The sequence below is a fragment of the Monodon monoceros genome, unplaced genomic scaffold (genome assembly GCF_005190385.1).
Source record: "Monodon monoceros isolate NGI ecotype Baffin Bay Population unplaced genomic scaffold, NGI_Narwhal_1 Super_Scaffold_13, whole genome shotgun sequence".
Classification (NCBI taxonomy): Eukaryota; Metazoa; Chordata; class Mammalia; order Artiodactyla; family Monodontidae; genus Monodon; species Monodon monoceros.
Window position 1 is genome coordinate 58,192,893 of NW_021703769.1, and position 19,375 is coordinate 58,212,267.

Below are 19,375 nucleotides of genomic sequence, written 5' to 3' on the forward strand. Positions count from 1 at the left end.
CATCTGGGTCCTGGAATCGATTATTTTAATTTCGATTCCAAGGCCTTTTCTAAGACCCATCTCAGCACGAGGGCCACGGCTGACTTGCATGCAGTGAGCCCATCAGTGGCCTGCAAACAAGCTTTGGATGTGTTTGCACAGATTACTGTGGTGGAGCTGTCACGTGAACAAATGGCTTAAAGCAGATGAGGAAAAGGGTCACATCATAGGCATTCAAGTGAAACCAACAAGACATGGGATGCCAATTTTATACTGAGAAACAAATGTTTACTTTAATAATAAAAAAACACAACCACAGAGAAGCACTGTATTTTCCCTCTACTGCATTAGCAAATACAAAGAGCAATGAAATAAATGGATTTACTTCAAACTACTGGTTCTTACACCCATGAACGTGTATGAGAATTACTTGTGGAGGTTTTAGAAACTATTTAAGTCTAGGCCTCACTCAGCGGTTCCAACAGAGGTCAGGACCCAGGTATGTTTTACAAGCTCTTTAGATAGCTCTGCTGAGCAGCCTGCTGGTTGAGTCTCTGATTTTAGGTTGACTGGGGTACTTTGGGATTTTTGGGCCACTGTTTGGGGGTACGGGGAGCTTTTTTCGCAGATTTACTAGCAGTAGTGAAGAACTTGGCCTCTGGCTTTTTAGGAGTCTGTCTTGGGTCTTTTTTCCCCAGCGAAGAGGTTCTTTCTTTCTCCAACTCTTCTTTGATTCTTGCCTTCTTCCCTGGGCCTTTACCTGGGGTCTTGGGCTCCGAAGCTGTTGGGGTCTCCAAAGCTGGGGAGGCCTTTCTCTTCTTCCCATGACGTGTGTTGGGACCAGGACTCTTCTTTGGAGACTTCTTTCCTGCAGCATCTTTTTGTGTCTAAGAAAAAGAAAAAAGTGGGTGTGGTGTGGGACAGACAACTGATGATGTAATTCTAAGAGTCACTGTTTTTAAAATTTAGGGAACCCCTAAGAGGGAAACTGCAGCACGATGAATGAGGAATGGCTTTTTCCTCCTGCCTCAAAATCATTTTGAAAGGCAGCTGTACTCCACTATTAATGACTGTAAAAAGGACCCTGGCACCTTCCTGGTCTAACCATCTTTCCTTACGGCTGGGGCTAAGGACTCCTAGAAGCACTGGGAGCACAGTGGGAAGACCTGTGACCTAAATCCTGACTCTTCTTCACCTCCAGTTTTAAATTCCTCGCATGTGGGTTACGGCAGGCGGTTCCGTAACAGTGTGTGTGAAAACCAACTGGGGTGCCTGTTAGCAAAAGGGGGGACCGTGTTCCAGACTGGAAATCCTGGATTTTCCAAGCACCCCAGATGATGTGGCTGATGACCCAAGGACAACATTCCAGCAATGGACTCCGTCCCACACAGAAAGAGGTTATATAGACAAAACAACCAACAAAACTTTGTTTTTGAGTTAACATAAAACCGATGGAAAATTTGAAAAACACTGAAAATATAAAAAACAAAACTGATAACTTTACCACACAATATTAATATTATTCACTACCTTTTCCCCATGAGTATGTACTTAAAAGCCAAGTATTATGCTCTTTCCCCAACTATCTCATTAGTATTTCCTAAGCACTATAAACTCGTACTAAACGTTATCTTGAATAACTTTATAAAAACTACTGCAAGGGTACATAGCATTTTCTCACTTTTGCTTCTACAGTGAACAATGCTGAAACTTTCATATCTTTCCCCTCATCAAATTCCCTAGATGGGCTCCAAGGGCATACACACTTCTACACTCTTTTTTAGGCCTCGCCTCGTCGCTTGTGGTATCTTAGTTCCCTGACCAGGGATCGAACCCCGGCCCCTGGCAGTGAAAGCGCTGAGTCCTAACCACTGGACTGCCAGGGAACACCCAACACTTCTACACTCTTGATGCGTATCACCCACCCAGGAAGCTATGCTTTCCACTCTTTAATTTCCAACACATTACCTGCCAGTCCCATTATAACAAATATAGCTTACTTCTTCTAGAAACAATTATACTGCCTACAGTTAATATACTGATCAACATTAATTTCAAGTATTTTAAAAAGAAAACCTCACTAGCAGCTTGGGGACACTGTAAAAGGAATATTTCACTAGCAGAGGAAAATTATAACTCCGTTGAAGATGTTAAGGATTACTGTGAGGAAAAAATACATAATAGGTAAAGTGCAGTAACAGCCCAGGGTTGACTCTAATGGGCTGTGCCGAGGGGCCATGAGTCTCATGCACACGTGGTGAGGGCAGCCCTCTACTCTCTTAGGGACCCATTTCTCTCCTTATTTTCAAGAGGTCTCCCCCCAATATTTGGATAGATACTATGAGTATGAGCAAAAACATTATCAAAATGGGAATTCCCTGGCTGTCCAGTGGTTAGGACTCAGCGCTTCCACTGCCATGGGAACGCGGTCGATCCCTGGTTGGGGAACTAAGATCCCGCAAGCCTCGTGGTGCGGCCAAACAAACAAAACAAAAACAAAAAAACATTATCAAAGCACCCCAAAACAAAAAAACTCAGTTCCTTTAAATCACCTCCTCTGAAACCTATGAAGTCAGATTTCTGTAAGAACCATGCAGGGTGGGGTGTTTGAAAGGTTTCAGAGGCAGAATCCAGCACCCAAGTTTCCCTTGGTAAATTTTCTGAAACTAATTATGTGGTGACTGAGGACTCACCTTCAGAAACTGAACCTGCTTTTCAAAACCACAGGCAATGTTTTTTAGAATTATTAATATGGCCGAGTGTCCCTTGATTCCAAGGTACACAAAAGGCTGTGCTGACTACACATCGCTTCACTATTTAGGAGGGGGATAGAGTCAGTCAGGGGTTCTTGGGATTTACCCTAGTATTTTTCATCCATGACTTCACAATCTCTGGCAGAACAGAGTTTTATAAACGATGCCTCCCAGCTGCATAGCACTTCCCGTCCCTCACCAAGTGCCTGCCTGGCACACGGAGCCCTGGAATCCGTCCATGATGGATATTAAATATTAATGAAAATACCTCTACGCTTCTTGCAGCTGGAGTTTCCTTCACTGGTACCAGCAGTGGGATTTCATCTTCAGACTCGTCTTGAGCTTTAGGAGGGGTGCTCACCCCACTGGTCTCCTTCTGGGGTCCCGGGTCCTGGGCTGGAGCACCACCAGTTTTGGGGGCCGGTGCATCTGTAGTCGGGGCTGGTGCAGCCTTTCCAGCCCGTTTCATAAGCTTCTTGTTTCCTTTCTTTTCCTGCTGTCTTTTAAGACGTTCTTTCTTCTTTTGGCTTTTCTTTGATACCTACCAAAAAAAAAAAAAACAAGCATAATTTTAATGGGGGACTCTTTTGTTGGTAAATAAATGGCACAGACTTAGCACGTGCAGTCAGGTCATCCATAAGATCCCTGAAAGGGCCTTGACCTGTACAAGATCCAAGCACATGAGTCCCATCGCCAGCACTTGAACCCCAACTCTGCTTTGCCTCAGAGTCCCAGCCAAAGATGCATTTTATGTGGTAAATTATATTCAGAATCTGGGTATCTGAAGTGTGCAGTCACCAGCTGTGTGGAAGTCAACCTCATTTATAGGCGAGTTACGAATAATCCAGAATTGTATAGTATGTGATGTGTTGAACTTCCATATATGCAGGTTCCACATCTGCAGATTCAACCAAATGTGAATCAAAAGTATTCAAGGGGGCTTCCCTGGTGGCGCAGTGGTTGAGAGTCCGCCTGCCAATGCAGGGGACACGGGTTTGTGCCCCGGTCTGGGAAGATCCCACATGCCGCGGAGCGGCTAGGCCCGTGAGCCATGGCCGCTGAGCCTGCGCATCCGGAGCCTGTGCTCCGCAACGGGAGAGGCCACAACAGTGAGAGGCCCCCGTACCAAAAAAAAAAAAAAAAAAAAAATTCAAGGGAAAAAAAAAAATTCCAAAAAGTTCCAAAAAGCGAAACTTAAATTTGCTGCACTCTGACAACTATTTACATAGCACTCACATTGTATTAGCCATAAGTAATCTAAAGATGATTTAAAGGGCGTCCAGTGATTAAGACTCTGTGCTCCTGGGAGTGCTGGGGGCCCGGGTTCGATCCCTGGTTGGGGAACTAGATCCCAGATGCTGCAACTAAAGATCCCGCATGAGGCAGCGGAGATCCTGCATGCCGCAATTAAGACCCGGCACAGCTAGATAGCTAGCTGGCTAAATACATAGATAGATAAATAAATATTAAGAAAAAAAAAGATTATTTAAAGGACGCCAGAGGATGTGGTGTAGTTTATGTGCAAATACTATGCTGTCTAAGGGGCTTTAGCACCCACAAATTTTGGCATCCTTGGGGGGGATACTGGAACTAATCCCCCCATGTATGAGATGGGTGACTGTACATCTCCGTGAAGCTGCTACAAAAACAAAAAACGCTGATGTTTTTTCCTGCCTGAGTTTGTGGTTGAGAGTTAACACAGTAGCAAGTTTACACAGCTAGAGGTCCATTATCCTTACCACAGAGTACTGTTAGATAACATCTATAACTGTGACAAAATTCCATTTTAACCAGCAATTCCAACATTGTCACCAAGCCCTCAACTGAATCTGACAAACAGCAAAAAGTTCAGACTTCTTGTTTCCAGTAGCAGCAGTTTATGTTATTTTGGATTGTGAGAACAAGTAAAAAGTAGGGTAAAATATTACCAACTTTCTTCATAAAAGCACTGATGAGCTGATTACACTGTAAGAAATGTTTGCCCCGAGAGTATTTGCTGATCCCTAACTTTTAACAGCCGTTATGACTGGGCACAGGAGGGCAGGGGTGTGAAGTGGAAAAATCAAATCCTAATGTCCATACCAGGCAGGGATTCTCATTACAATAAGCTGGGACCCCAATGAGTCGGACCCTCAGGATAGAGATGAACAGGGGGCAGAGCCGTGAGGATTTGTCACCGTGCGTGGATTTGAATCATTCAGGGAACCTCAAGCCTTGAGTGTGCTTCTAGGTGGTTCTGGGTTGAGAGTGCCCCAAGGTGCCTGGCTGCCATAAGTCTAAATCCTCTCGGGAAAGATCTTCATCCCACCCCTCAAGTTACTTCTACAAATAATTTTCCAAATGGACTACCCACGATACAGTCCACGATAACTAAGTACACAGGAACCAGCAGGTAGAGACAACCCGCTACATCACCAAGACGGCTAATGGTTTGAATTATCAGACAATAAAACAACTATGCTTAATGGGTTCTAAGAATTAAGACAAACTGGAAGACTATTTAGATAACAGGAAACCAAAAAAACGTAATGATAATTTGAAAAAGAATAAAACACAGAACTTCTAGAAGACAAAAAATTAAAAGACTGAGTCTAAAAACTCATTGGACACATTGATGAACATGGCTGGAGAAAGACCAAATAAACTAGGAGATTGGTCCAGCCAATAGCAAAAAGTTCCATTTTCTCTCATGCAGCTTTCTGCAATATTACTAGCAGCACTGAAAACCTACAAACCAAAACCAAGAGGTATGCCGGCCTCATATGATCTTGAATTTCACCCATAAATAACCATGTATGAATACTGAATAGACTTGATTTCGGTTTTCCTCTTCCTCTCAGCTCCTCCTGACACTGCACAGGCCCCTTCTGAGCCTTTGTTCTCTCTTCCGGGGCTGCGCTTACAGCCTTGATTACGCCTGCCTGGGATGTGAACTTCTACTAACCTTCTTCTTCTGATTTTGTGTGCGTAGTCCCCTGGCTTCACCACGACTGCTGACAAATGAAGAAAAGACAGGCAGGGAAACTGATCTCTCAGTCTTCACGTACAAGAGCTTCACGCTCTCCCACTTCTGAAACAGAGAGAAGAGTAACATCATTTGTAGGTGTTTTGTTCCTTTAAACGAACGGCCAATGGAAGCATCTGCGAGACCGTACCTCTGGCAGTTTCTGTGAAAGCCTTTTTGTGACGGCAACAACGTTTTCCACGATGTGCTGAACTTGCATCCCAGTGTGACCAATGCGGATGGTACTGAAATTTAATAAAGCATTAGACACAGAGAGCTGAAAAAATAACTTGGTTTTCAAAATACAGCATAAGCAGGTATGTGAGAAATACACAATCCTAAAAAAAATTTTTTTAATGTAAAATCATTGAAATCTTTACGTTCTCAATTTATTTTAAAGGAAGATGATCATCCTTCATGTTCTAGAAGTGCCCTCCTCCTGAAATATGCCCTACCAACAAGAGGTGATTGAGGAGCTGGCACCTAACCATGTGAGGCTGGGAGGGGCAGTGGGGAGGGCCAAAGGGAATTCCACCTTCATTCTGGAAAACACAGGTCACTGAGTCAGCCCTCAAGCTTTCCTGAGGGCAATTACCCCCAGCAGCTGCTGTTCTGAAAAGGACCACCCCCAGGAGGACTGCTTGCTACCTTTATAGCTCCACTGCCCTGACACAGCGGCCACCTCTGAAATGAACAGTTGCTCGTGTAATAGCGTCTTCTGGCCAAGAGCAAAACCATCCCCTCAGCTGAAGCAGAGGGCAGCCGCAAGCCAACGGGGAAGCCCAGAAATGCCCACTGCTCAGCCACTGGGTCCGCTGGTCCTGGCAGCCCCCACTCTCCCCACCATGGGAGCTGAAAGGCAGGCTGGCTGTTGGCAGGATGAGTGCAGAATGAGGATGAGACGGGCTGATGCTCCTACCTCCCTCCAGACAAAGACGGGGCTCTGCCCATTCTGTGTGCCCACTGTCACTGACCTGCAAGTACACCCTGAACCAGGCTTATTCTCCTGTTTTCCTAAACATCTAAAGGTGCCCTGTACAGGGACTTCCCTGGTGGTCCAGTGGTTAAGACTCCATGCTCACAATGCAGGGGGTACGGGTTCAATCCCTGGTTGGGGACCTAAGATCCCACACGCTGCACGGCACATCCAAAAAATTAAAAAAAAAAAAAGGGTGCCCATCCAGTACAGTAAAAATCAGCAGACGTGCCTTTTAAAATTTAAGTTAGTTAAAATCAGGTAAAGTTAGAAGTTCAGATCCTCAGCTGTGGAAGCCATGTTTCAAGTGCTCAGCAGCTATCTGTGGCTCATTCTTCTGCATGAGACTACACAGCTATAGACCATCTCCACCACTTTGGAAAGTTCTAGGGGGCAGCACTGTTCTAGAGAATTGAATACTTCTAAAGAATGAATTTTAGTTTTAACAGAAGAGTCTGGTTTCATTAATACTATCTTATTTTAAAAAGTTTATAAAATCATTATTAAATATAAAATGAAACAGAGGCACACCTTAACGCCTTTTACCTACCTGCAAGAACCACTTTTAGAGATGTTTAAGACAGTTCCCCCTACACAGTCACTGATCTCTCTGGATAAATTCTTGGCCTGAAGGTTTACAGGTACTGGAACTCTAAAACAATACAAAGGCATTTACAGCAGCACATACGCACCCATAAATTTCACGCTACTAAAGTCCAGTCATTGCTGAGAAACTTACTTCTTTCTGTTGTAGAAATGTCTCCCGAGGTGTGAGGGTAAGAGCCGCCTGATTCTGGCGTCCGTAATGAAGAAGTCAAAACTACCCAAGAGGCGGAGCTTAGCTTCATAGGCTTTATATTCCTTTTTTAAAGTTCGGAGGGGGATAATCTAGAAAATGTAAAAACATGAATCTATATACAAAACAGAAACAGACTCACAGACACAGAAAACAAACTTATGGTTACCAAAGGGAGGGGAGGGACAAACTAGGAGTTTGGGATCAACAGATACAAACTGCTATACATAAAATAGATAAGCAACATGGATTTACTGTATAGCACAGGAAACTATACCCAATATCTTATAATAACCTATAAGAGAATATAATCTGCAAAATAAACAAACAAAAAACCCTGAATCACTATGCTGTACACCTGAAGCTAACAATATTGCAGACCAACTATACTTTGATAAAAAAGAGAGAGAGAGGAAAAAAAAGTATAAGAACAAAAAATTAAGAACCTGAACAAGAAGAAGAAATACTGGGGCAATTTGTGTTTGGATTTTAAAATGCCCTGGGGTCACAGTTTAGCGAACATGTGAGTATCTAAAACAGCACAGGGGCAAATGAGTCGGGACCCTCAGCTAAAGAAACAGAACCAATGACTACAAAAAGGGGGAGGGGTGCCAAGTCAGAGGCAAACCCAGGATGCTCTGGAAGGAGAGAGAAGTGACACAACGGAGCAGCGTTCTATAAAATCTTCAAGATATAATCATTACTGATGCATGTGTTGAGCTTTTAGGTCAACATACCTCAACAGCCCATCTGTCACAGGGAAGAGGGAATATGCCCTACCTAAAGCCAATGAGAATTAAATTAAAAAGAGAAAATTAAGTTAAAAATTAAATTCCTAGGAGAGAAACATGTAGCAGGAATGTCACTTTAATTGAATCCAATCTTTTAGTTGTCTTGAAAATATTAACCTGCTCCCTACCTGAGAAATATTTTTTTTCCCATATTTTATTGAACACAACAGATCTAAAATACCATATTTAACTGTAATTTATAGAAATTATTTTATATTCTTTTTCCATATTAAATCCTTAAGATCCAGTATTTGTGTCACATCTTAATTCTGACTAGCCACGTATCAAGTGCTTAATGCCATGTGTGGCTAGCTGCTACCATGATGGACAGCTTAGCATTGGTCAGTTACAGCTATTCATTACCTGAGAAATGATTTTAACTCCATGCTTGTTCAAAAGCTTCTTATAAAAACGTTCTGTCTGTTCGGGAGTTAAATTAGGTTCATCTTTGGTAAATAAACAGATATCTGCTAAATCTGATCGAATACCATGAGGCAAGGACCTGCAAAATACATGAGAACGAACCAACGAATAAAGCATTATAAGTGATAACATGTATGTTTATATCCCACAGAATACACAATAAATTCACTGTCATTTCAATAAACTTCATTCATGCTTTTAAAGCAAATACACTACTGAGAACATTTAAAAATACATCTAGGGCTTCCCTGGTGGTGCAGCGGTTGAGGGTCCACCTGCTGATGCAGGGGACATGGGTTCGTGCCCTGGTCCGGGAAGATCCCACATGCCGCGGAGCGGCTGGGCCCGTGAGCCACGGCCGCTGAGCCTGCGCGTCCGGAGCCTGTGCTCCGCAACGGGAGAGGCCACAACAGTGAGAGGCCTGCGTACCGCAAAATAAATAAATAAATAAATAAATAAATAAATAATCTAGTTTTCGGTGGTACAGAGGAGAGATTTAACATTCAAATACTAAATCACCACAAGTATCTGCAGGCCAAAACATCAACTAATATTTGGGATACAATTAAGACTTAAAATGTAATCAAAGACACTCAAAATAGTGCACATGTAATTATTATTATTTTACGTGTTGCTATATAGGCATACGTACTACCATGTGCTAGAATAATCTAGTTTCATCAGGACAGTTCTGATTCAGAACTCTACCTTGCAGAAACCCCTGGGCTCCATAAACATAACTCTCAAGACTAGAAACAGAAAACAGAGCAAACCTACAGGGACCAGCAAACATGAATTATGTTGAGTCTCAAAAAGGTTTAGCTCATTTTCTAGGCCTACATGTTCTGAGGAAACATTTCCTCAGTTTAAAAAGAGAGCAATCCGCAGTAGCAGGACTTGGCAAACGAGATGGCAAGTGGCAGAAATCACCAAGAGGTGAGCAGTTGGAAAAACACCGCGGAGAAAGTAAGGGCTTTCCAGAAGCAAAAACTCGCCTGGGCAGAGGTATGGAATAAAGAATGCACCCAGATACATAAAGCAATAACTAAGGCAATCTGGCTGGTGCGGTTTGTGAGGATGAGTTAAGAGAGAGTCTGAGGGTCAAAAGGGTCTTTCCAATTTGTAGTCATTCTTAACCCCTATCACCCACCTTTATGGGGAAAACAAAAAGAAGCTATCCCACACACTGCTTTCTATAGCACAGCTGGCTTTTTAACACCCAAGAAATGAGAGACTCCACAGAGAGGCAGGGTTACCAGACAGAATATAGGACATCCAGTTAAATCTGAACCATTTTTGAAGTATAATTATGTCTCCAACATTACATGGGACCTACTTATCTAAAAAATTGCTTGTATTTTTATTTGCTAAATCTGGCAACTCTGCAGAGAGGGCATCTCTCACCTACGAGTCCTAGCAATAAGAATGTGCTATCACCATGGGTTTTTTTCTCTTCGGAAATCACTGCCAAATTTTTAATTGTCTGTATAAAGGAGTGAGTTCAGGACCTCAGGAATTTTAGCTTGCAACTAGCTTGACGTGGAAAGATAACAGATCCTATGAAAATATGAAAGCTGGTTCATTTATTCTAACCTCTGTCCTCTCAAAAACCAGGTTTTCAGATTCAATAGAACAGCTTAGGTCAAACTGTCCACCAAACATCCAGAAAACTGGTGACATTTCTAGAAAACTTAAGCACATCTGAAATCCTAAAAAACTTAAGAATGTCTGAAGACCTATGGTTTTCGGGGGGCACAATTATTTGAACTCAAGATATCCCGAGTTTGCAAAGTTTCCACCAGAAACTAAGCTGCCATTTGTTAAAGTTCCACGGAATGGCCAAGCAGATAAAAAGAGCAAAGGTAGAAAATCAGAACTTACAATCTGACCCTCAGTTCTTTACTTGGAATTTTCCATAATACCACCATTAAAAAGAAATTTTCATTCTCATTCAAAAGCAATCCATTTGCGTTTTTCCTGGATCTGGAATGTGCCAACAGAGCTTCTACTGCCTTTTTAATCTGCAAGGTGGAGATACACAAATAAATTACATCTCAATAGAATTTAAAACTTGCCCCCGCCCCAGAATTTGTCCCTGATAAATTTCTATTTTAGCAGGTAACCTCCACAACCGTATCCATTAGGATCCTGCAATTTGTAATCAGAGGAATGTAGCCACCTAAGCTAATAGCATCGTCTACAGAAACGAACCTCTTCTAAATATAACATTCAGACAGAGAGAACGTGCTTCCCCTGCCCTGGATGATGAAGGCAGTAATACCAATAAAAGCGCAATACACCTGCATCTAGTATTTCCTGAGCGCTTATTATGTGCCAGGCTCCCTGGCTACCGCGCTTTAGGTGCATCACCTCCTCTCAGAGCCCATTTTAAATGCGAAGTTACTGAGGCTGGTAAAAATCAAGCGACTTGGCCAAAGTCAAAGGCAGGGAAGCACAGCCAGGTGGACCTCACCCCAGGATCCCAAGCTATACCTGCAATCCAACTCAAGATAAGAGACTTCCCTGGTGGTCCAGTGGTTAGAACTCCGCGCTTCCACCGCAGGGAACACAGGTTCGATCCCTGGTCGGGGAACTAGAATCCCGCAGGCCGCGCGGAGCAGCCAAAACAAAAAAATCCAACTCAAGAGAGCCAGGCCGCAGGGCTGGAGGAGGCGGGCGTCTACCCGCGAGTACAAAGCAGCGGGTGAGCCGAGGGCACCGCGAACGAGCGACCCTCCCTAAAGCTCCGGAGGCGCCCACACCGGCCCGGAGCCCGCATTCCGCACCCGCGCCGCCCAAGGCCACGGCCATCCCGCTTCCGAACGCCCCTCCCCAGAGGCCACTCACCTGCTCTTCGTCCAGCTGCTCCAGGCCGGCCGGGGTCGCTGGAGTCGAAGCTGAAGTTGCGGTTGAGGTTGACGGTTCGGTAGAAGCCGAGGCCTCCATTTCGCGTTCACCTCGTGGAGACGCGCATCCGGATGCCAGGAGCTGGTTCCTGACGCGTACGCGCGAAACCAGGCCCGTAGCCGGAAGTCGGGGGGCGGGGACTAGGCCCTCGAATCACTTCCGGGAGAGCGGGGTCGAGTCTCTGGGCGTTGCGGCGGCAGAGTTTGGCGGGCGAAAGCAAAGTGAGGTAGGTATTCGCCCCGCCTGCGGTCTGTCACTTCCCAGAGGGATTACTTCTCTTTCTCTTCTGTTCCTGGTGTCTGCGAGGCGCGGGGAGCAGCCTGGTGACATCTCGCTCTCACTCTTCCACCGAAGAAATCGAGCGCCCGGAGGCGGGAGATGAGGCCTGTCCGCCCACCCCGTGGGGCCGTCTGCTGTCAGTGGACCCCCCCGCCCTCGACTTTAGGCTGGCGGCGTGGGGAGCGCGGGGAGTGCGGCCTCATCACCCACCTGCCGGGTGACCTTGGGCGAACCTAGCCACAGTCCCCACCCTGGCCAGGGTGGCGGGCCCCTCCCCGCTGACTGGTGAAGATTCCGTGGCCTCGTGCGCGGGAAACACCAGGCGCGTCGTTAAGCGGTGTGGAGCCCGAGCGGTGAGCCGGAGCCAGTCTCCTGAGCTTCGGGGCTCACAGAGGGGGGAGGTAAGAGCATGTACACGTAAAGGTGCAGGCTGGAGAACGGGAGGAAGCCTCCCTTCCTCCCCATGGCCCCAGAGGTGACCACTGTTACCTGTTTCTCTTGGAACCTTCCAGGGATGTTCTAGGCATGTTTAGGAAATACTTACACTTTTTTCTCTTTAGCGATGGCTGGGTTTCAATTCTCTTTTCTTTTCTTTTTTAAACACAAGTAGTAGCTTGTACGCCCATTGTTCTGTACGTTGCCATTTCCTCTTAATATATCTTGGAGGTTGTCCAAGTCAGTACCTAAGGCTGTGCCTCTTTTTTAACAGCCGTATGGCCTTTCACCATGTAGATAAACAAGAGGTAATTTAGGAGCTTTTTGATGGATATTCAGGATGGTTCTTTTTGCAATTAGCTACAGAAGATTTTGAGAGATCAAAGAATGGGAGTAGGATGCTTTCCGTGTCAATTGCTTCCAAAGAAATGCTCCTTCCATATTGCCAAAGCTGGAGGAAGGGGTGTTTTGCTGCTGATCTCTAATACTGGCTTTGTCTTTTTTTTTTTTAATTTTAATTGGGGTATAGCTGATTACCAGTGTTATGTCTGGCTCTGTCTTTTTATTTTAATTACTTAATTAATTAATTTTTGGCTGCATTGTGTCTTCCTTGCAGTGCGCGGGCTTCTCATTGTGGTGGCTTCTCTTGCTGCAGAGCACGGGCTCTAGGCGCACGGGCTCAATAGCTGTGGCCCATGGGCTTAGTTGCTCTGCAGCATGTGGGATCTTCCCGGACCAGGGCTTGAACCCATGTCCCCTGCATTGGCAGGTGGATTCTTAACCACTGTGCCACCTGGGAAGTCCTGTCTGGCTTTGTCTTTAACCAGAAACTTGTAGGAGAAGTGTTCTAAACCTTTGGCACCTACTCCCACTTGTCTGTTTTAGAATCTAGTATAAGATGGAATTCGTTTTAGCATGATATTATGAATTGTCACGTTAGGCTTCATGTATCTGTGTTTCCTAGTATTCTGAAGAGAGCATCGGGGCTGTCACATGTTGTGTCACCTGAATTCAAGTTTGAGAACCAGACTTTCGGGCCAGGGGAACAGCATGAATTCAGGTGAAAGAGGATGGTGGTGTTTGGAAGTAGTAAGTGGCTGGAGTAGGGATGGCAGAGGGAAGAAATGGGAGATGAGGCTAGAGTGGGGAGGTTAAGGAATTTATTATCAAGCTGAAGGTTTATATTTTGGAGAAATCATACAGATACAAGGGTTTTGAACTGGTATTAGGGAAGAAGAGGAGGTGATGAATTATGCTTTAGGAAAGCTAATATTGCTGTGGTATTGTAGTGGTTAAAAAAATGTCATATGCCCACAAATTCTTTGAAACTTAAGTGATGGAGTTTCGTTCCCCTCCCCTTGAGTATGGGCTGGACTGAGTAGACTTGCTTCTAGCAAATAGAATAGAGCAGAAGTGATGGGATGTCACTTTGGAGATTAGATTATAAAAAGACTATAGTTTCGACCTTAAGTGTTCTTTTCCCCTCCATCTTCCCCCCCCCCCACCTCTCCCTCCGTCTTTCCTTTGTTCAAAATTACTTTCTCTGGGTGAAGCCAGCTACCAAGTCCTGAGACAACTCAGGCAACCTGCCAGCAAGTGAGCTTGGAAGTGGATCCTCCTCCAATCGATCCTGCAAAGTTTTGGGTTTTTTAAAAAATTTTTAATTTTATTTATTTATCTTTGGCTGCGCTGTGTTTTCATTGCTGCATGCGGGCTTTCTCTAGTTGCGGCGAGTGGGGGCTACTCTTCATTGCAGTGCATGGGCTTCTCAGTGCGGTGGCTTCTCGTCGCAGAGCATGGGCTCTAGGCGCACGGGCTTCAGTAGTTGTGGTTTGCAGGCTCTAGAGCGCAGGCTCAGTAGTTATGGCGCACAGGCTTTGTTGCTCCGCGGCATGTGGGATCTTCCCAGACCAGAGCTCGAACCCGTGTTCCCTGCATTGGCAGGCGGATTCTTAACCACTGCGCCACCAGGGAAGCTGATCCTGCAAAGTTTTGAGAGATCCTGAGCCAGAACCATCTAAAAGCTATGCTGCTTCCAGATTCCTGACCCACACACATAAACTATGAGATAATAAATGTTTGTTATTTTAAGCCACTAAATTTGGGCTTGGTAATTTGTTATCCAAAAATAGATAACTAGTGGAAATGTGTAGCCCTCCCATCTTCAGACCCATCAGCTGTGTTGATGTAAAAGTCCTGTTAGGACCTCACACCCAAAACAAGTTCCACCACGAACTCATTATCTTCCTCTCAAACCTGCTCTTCGTATGTTTTCTGTCTCAGTTCATGGCACCACAAACTCACTGCCTAGTTGCCCAAGCCAGAATATGGGAATCCTCCTTAATTCTTTTCTCCTCATCCTCCATATATGGTCAATAACAAAGTCTTGTTGTTTATTTCTTCTAAATATTTCTTGCATTCATCCAATCCTTTTTATCCCTTCCAGCTTGTGATGCAAACTATCATTACTTTTTTTCCTAGACTACTGTACCAGCCTCCTAAGTTGTCCTCCTACCTCCAGTTTTGCATATTAGAGTCCATTCTTTGCCCTTCGGTGGGAGTGATCTTTGTAAAGGGCAGATGTGGTCCTATCAAACCTGATCATGCTTAACCAACTTCCTTGCAATATCATTGTCATTAGGACGAAATACAGATTCCTTAATTTGCCTTCTACATATCCAAGTGTGCATTTGTTTTCTTGTGTCCCATCTGGTTTAGAATTTGTCCTGGAAAAAAGTGTCCCAGTTTGAAAAATAAATTTTATGGTCAGCCTCAACATATTAGGCACTCTTCATCTGCTGCCTCCCTTATTACCTCCCTGACTTCATACCCTGCCTCTCACCCCTTCAGTCTTTAGATCCTGGTTTCAACTCTGCAGTTCCCACTTGTCTTCATACCTTCTAACATGCTGTAACTTCTTCCTGGAGCACTACCACCTGCAAAGTCGTCCTACCATAATTGGCTGTCCCCTGCTTGAGAATAAGCTCTGAGAGGGCAGGGGAGAGCCAATTAATGGTAGGAAAACTATAAATGATATCTTCACCATTGTATCCTTAGCACCTAGCCCATACATAACATAATGAATATTCACTTGAAGAATGAGTAATGCATTGTAATGGCCTGAGACAGGGCTTAGGTTGACAAGAATAGGAAACTATTGTGGTTTAGGTATTGATCTAATAGCGTGATAGCAGTGAGGACAAAGTATAAGACTTGAACAAAAATTGGATAAACAAGGGAAATTCAGATTATTCCCAAATTCTGAATAACTGGGCAAATCGGTGGTTTTGTTAATAGAGCTTGGGAAGGCAGGAGGAGCGGTAGATTTGGAAAGAAAAATATGATATTCTTTTTCAATATTGAGTTTGAAGTTCCAGGGGTACATCTATGTGGATCTGGAACGTGGAGGAGAAGGTTCCTGAACTTAAATAGGAAATGTGAAAGTCATGGAAATGATGGTTCGATTTCTGGTCGGGGAACTAAGATCCCGCATGCCATGTGGTGCAGCAGAAAAAACAAAAACAAAAACTTTGGAAATAGATGAGATAGCAAAGAGAAGCAGCATAGAGTCAGAATAGGGCTATGGAGAAACCCTCAGTAGGGGACAGGAGGAAAAAGAGCCTGTAAAAGAGAACTAGTTGATGTAAAAGAGGGTGCTTAGGAATGGGAAGTGAGGATGTGTTAATACCGTCAAATACTGAAGAACTTCTAAAAGGCCAATTTGTTGGGCAGTTAGGTCATGGTGACCTTACAGAAAGCAATTTCAGTAAAGGATTATGAGGAATGTGAGTGAGAGAGGAAAACTGGAACATTGGTATATTTTAAACTTTTACCATTAAGGCAAATGAAGTGAAAATATTTTTGTGTCCCAGGGAATTCTTTATATTGACAATTCTCTTTACTATCAACGATAACGTATATAATAGCACTTGCCCATCTCTCTATATGGCATTTATTTTTAAAAATTTATTTATTTATTTATGGCTGCGTTGGGGCTTCGTTGCTGCGCACGGGCTTTCTCTAGTTGCGGCGAGCAGGGGCTACTCTTCCTTGTGGTGCGCGGGCTTCTCATTGCGGTGGTTTCTCTTCTTGTGGGGCACGGGCTCTAGGCATGCGAGCTTCAGTAGTTGTGGCACATGGGCTCAGTAGTTGTGGCACACGAGCTTAGTTGCTCCACGCCATGTGGGATCTTCCCGGACCAGGGCTCGAACCCGTGTCTCCTGCATTGGCAGGCTGATTCTTAACCACTGCACCACCAGGGAAGTCCCTATATGGCATTTATTGAGTTGTTAGCATTTTTGATTTCTCCAAAGTTTGAACGTCTGTGGCCTTATCCTATTCACTTTCAATCCATAGGGCCCAACTCATGTGTAGGTGCTTACCACCAGTGAGCTTACAACTTAACAGGGCAAAATAAGGCATACGAGGCAGGAAGTGATAAATGCTGTAAGTGGTATAAGATGCCACATGAACTCAGATTACTTAAAAACTGAAAGAATAGCAGTAGTAAGAAGAGTTCTTAAAATTAGTGTTTCACCCTGCTTTGATAATAACTGTTGCTTAGTTTGTTTTCTCTATGTACTAGATTGAATCTTTGAGGACCAGAACTAGAGTTTAGTTATTTTGGTACACACAGGGTATGCCTGGCCTGAGGTGAGCAGACACTGCGTCTGTGAATCCCTTTCTGCTGCCTTAAGGCTTTACTCTTAATTTTCCTCTTCCTGTTCCGTTTTCTTCATTTTCCCCTTCTCCAGTAGCTGTCTTTGTTTCATGTGTGTTATTAAGAGGTAGTGTCATGCTACTTCTCCTTTTTTCCCCCTACTTTTTTTTTGTCCTTTTGTAGTCAAGTGGTTTCTCCTGACTCCTTGGTTTCAATCACACTATTCCTATTCCCTTTAAAGTCACCAGTGACCTTTTAAGTCAAATAATTTTTAAAAAATCCTTGTTCTTTTCGACCTGTTGTATTTGAAACCATTCTAATGTACACTGAAATTTCTCAAGGAATTTTATCCCTTCCTAAATATCCGTGCCTGCTGTTTATTAAGACCTGGGTTAGCCATTAGTGAGCAGTAGTTTTAAATCTGAAATGTACTCAATTTTTTCTGTGTAAGTATAGTTGCCGTAATATGTTATTTAACTTTGGGATTTATGTTGGAAAATATTTTACTCCACCAGTTCGTCTTTTATTTTTATTTATTTATTTTTGGCCACACCATGCGGCATGCGGGATCTTATTTCTCCCACCAGGGATTGAACCCAGGCCCTCTGCAGTGGAAGCGTGGATTCTTAACCACTGGACCACCAGGGAAATCCCCCAAATGGTCCTTTAAAACAAGCTAATCTGAAAAACTAATCCATATTATTTTATCAAATTTCACTCAATAGCCTGAGGGTAGATATTTCATTAATAAATTAAATAACTTAAAATTTTCTTAAACTGCTGTCAGTTCTACCTTTTCTTTTTAAGGCTTTTCAGACTCAAGGTACTGCTGAGCACACACAAGATTAATACTATGTAAACTGTCTCTATCCAGACTCCACATATTAAATTACATTATTTATGCCTGTCTATCCTTTACCCCCTAAAAATAATGAATTTTTAAAAGAATTAAATATGGTAATTGCCAGCCAAAATGAACATAGTATTGTACTTGTAAAGGAATACTATAGGTAGTCCTAATAATGGAGATTGAGTTAAAGGAAAACTAAATGTAATTAAGTATCCTGAACCATGTATGTGAATTACTTTTTAAGAATTAATACATACATTAACATCTGGGAAGAAATGAAAGTAATTAGCATGTACATTTCTAATGGAACAATTACTAAGTTTTGTGGTATGATTTCTTTTTATAGTAAACATACATTAAGGAAGAGACATTCAATATTTTGAGTACCCAGGTCTCACTGAATACTATTAAGTTGTTTCTCTGAAGGTACTGAAAGAGGTTTCTCTTTAAACTTCTTGAAATTTTTTTTTAGTAGTTGCAAAATCTGCCTGCTTAACAAAATGGCATTAACTGTATGCAAAGTAGTATATAATCTTATAAAGGGTTTAATAAATCATAATGCAACTACCTGCAAAGAATGTATGAAGATGTTGCTAGACGGTAAACAAAGTTTAAGAAACAGCAAACTTAATAATGGAGCTCAAATTCCAGTTATTTGAAAATAAATATTTGCTAGAATCAACTAGTAAATCTAAACAACCCTGCAAAATTAGAATAATTACAAATGACAGAACAACAACAAACAAGCCATATAATTACCCATGTCTGGGTTATCTAAAAGCAATTTTAAAAATCTTAGTGTCCTCAAGATACTCATCCTGGTATTGAAATCTGCTAAGAGATATTAACCTAGACGTAGTAGAATTAAGAGGTGAAACAATATTGCTCAAATACAGAATGTGACATTTTAAGGAAGGTAGGAAGAGCATGGTCTTTTTGGTCAGAAAGATCTGAGTCTGAATCCCAACTCAGTGATATACTAGTTATTTAGCGTTGGACAAGTTAGCTAATCTCCCAAGCCTCAGTTTCTTTATCTGTAAAATGAAGCTAGTTCTCCATTGGAATTGTAAGAGATTAAATGAGATATCATATATATCAACATAGTACCTGGCACATACATAATAGCACAGGGCCCTTTGCTGAAAATAGTCATTAAATGGATTAGAAAGTGAAATGTGCATCTTAGGGCCTGAAAGAGGGGAGGCCTGTACCTAAACTCAAGCAGGGAAGAAGAGGCTGGTAAGTCAAGAAATTTTTATTAGATTCTAATTAAAAAAAAAAAAAATGGGGAGGGCCCTAGGGAAGGAGAAGCAAGAGAACAATGAGATCACCAGAAAGGAGAGAAGAAAATGAAAAGGTTTTCAGTAGAGAAACTTTATCAACCTGTTTGCTGTTCCTCTTTAGCTCTCTTCTTGTACCTATATAGCTGTGTGGGTACCTTGAGCACCTCTTGTTGCTCAGTCTCATGATGTACACCAACCCTTCCTTGTACACCATTTAGGTAGACAACTTTTTAATCCAG

The 19,375-nt window shown here is 43.1% G+C and overlaps 1 protein-coding gene across 1 annotated transcript; it reads right to left on the bottom strand.

Annotated features, from left to right (window-relative positions):
* Positions 1 to 303: 303 nt before the first annotated feature.
* On the bottom strand, positions 304 to 11,712 carry RSL1D1 (ribosomal L1 domain containing 1). Its single transcript, XM_029221890.1, has 9 exons — positions 11,570 to 11,712; positions 10,604 to 10,743; positions 8,663 to 8,801; positions 7,452 to 7,600; positions 7,263 to 7,364; positions 5,888 to 5,981; positions 5,677 to 5,802; positions 3,001 to 3,273; positions 304 to 866 (listed from the first exon to the last, which is right to left on the bottom strand). Exons 1-9 carry the CDS (start codon positions 11,666 to 11,668, stop codon positions 540 to 542), a joined length of 1,449 nt encoding a protein of 482 aa, XP_029077723.1. The 5' UTR covers positions 11,669 to 11,712; the 3' UTR covers positions 304 to 539.
* Positions 11,713 to 19,375: the final 7,663 nt, after the last annotated feature.

What these genes read in the sequence shown, in the direction of transcription:
- RSL1D1 (XM_029221890.1), bottom strand. Translation starts at nt 11,668, where the DNA reads ATGGAGGCCTCGGCTTCTACCGAACCGTCAACCTCAACCGCAACTTCA. An exon ending in GAGTTAAAATCATTTCTCAG is followed by an intron (nt 7,601 to 8,662) that starts GTAATGAATAGC and finishes TACATTTTCTAG; the next exon opens with ATTATCCCCCTCCGAACTTT. An exon ending in TCTAAAAGTGGTTCTTGCAG is followed by an intron (nt 5,982 to 7,262) that starts GTAGGTAAAAGG and finishes ATTAAATTTCAG; the next exon opens with TACCATCCGCATTGGTCACA.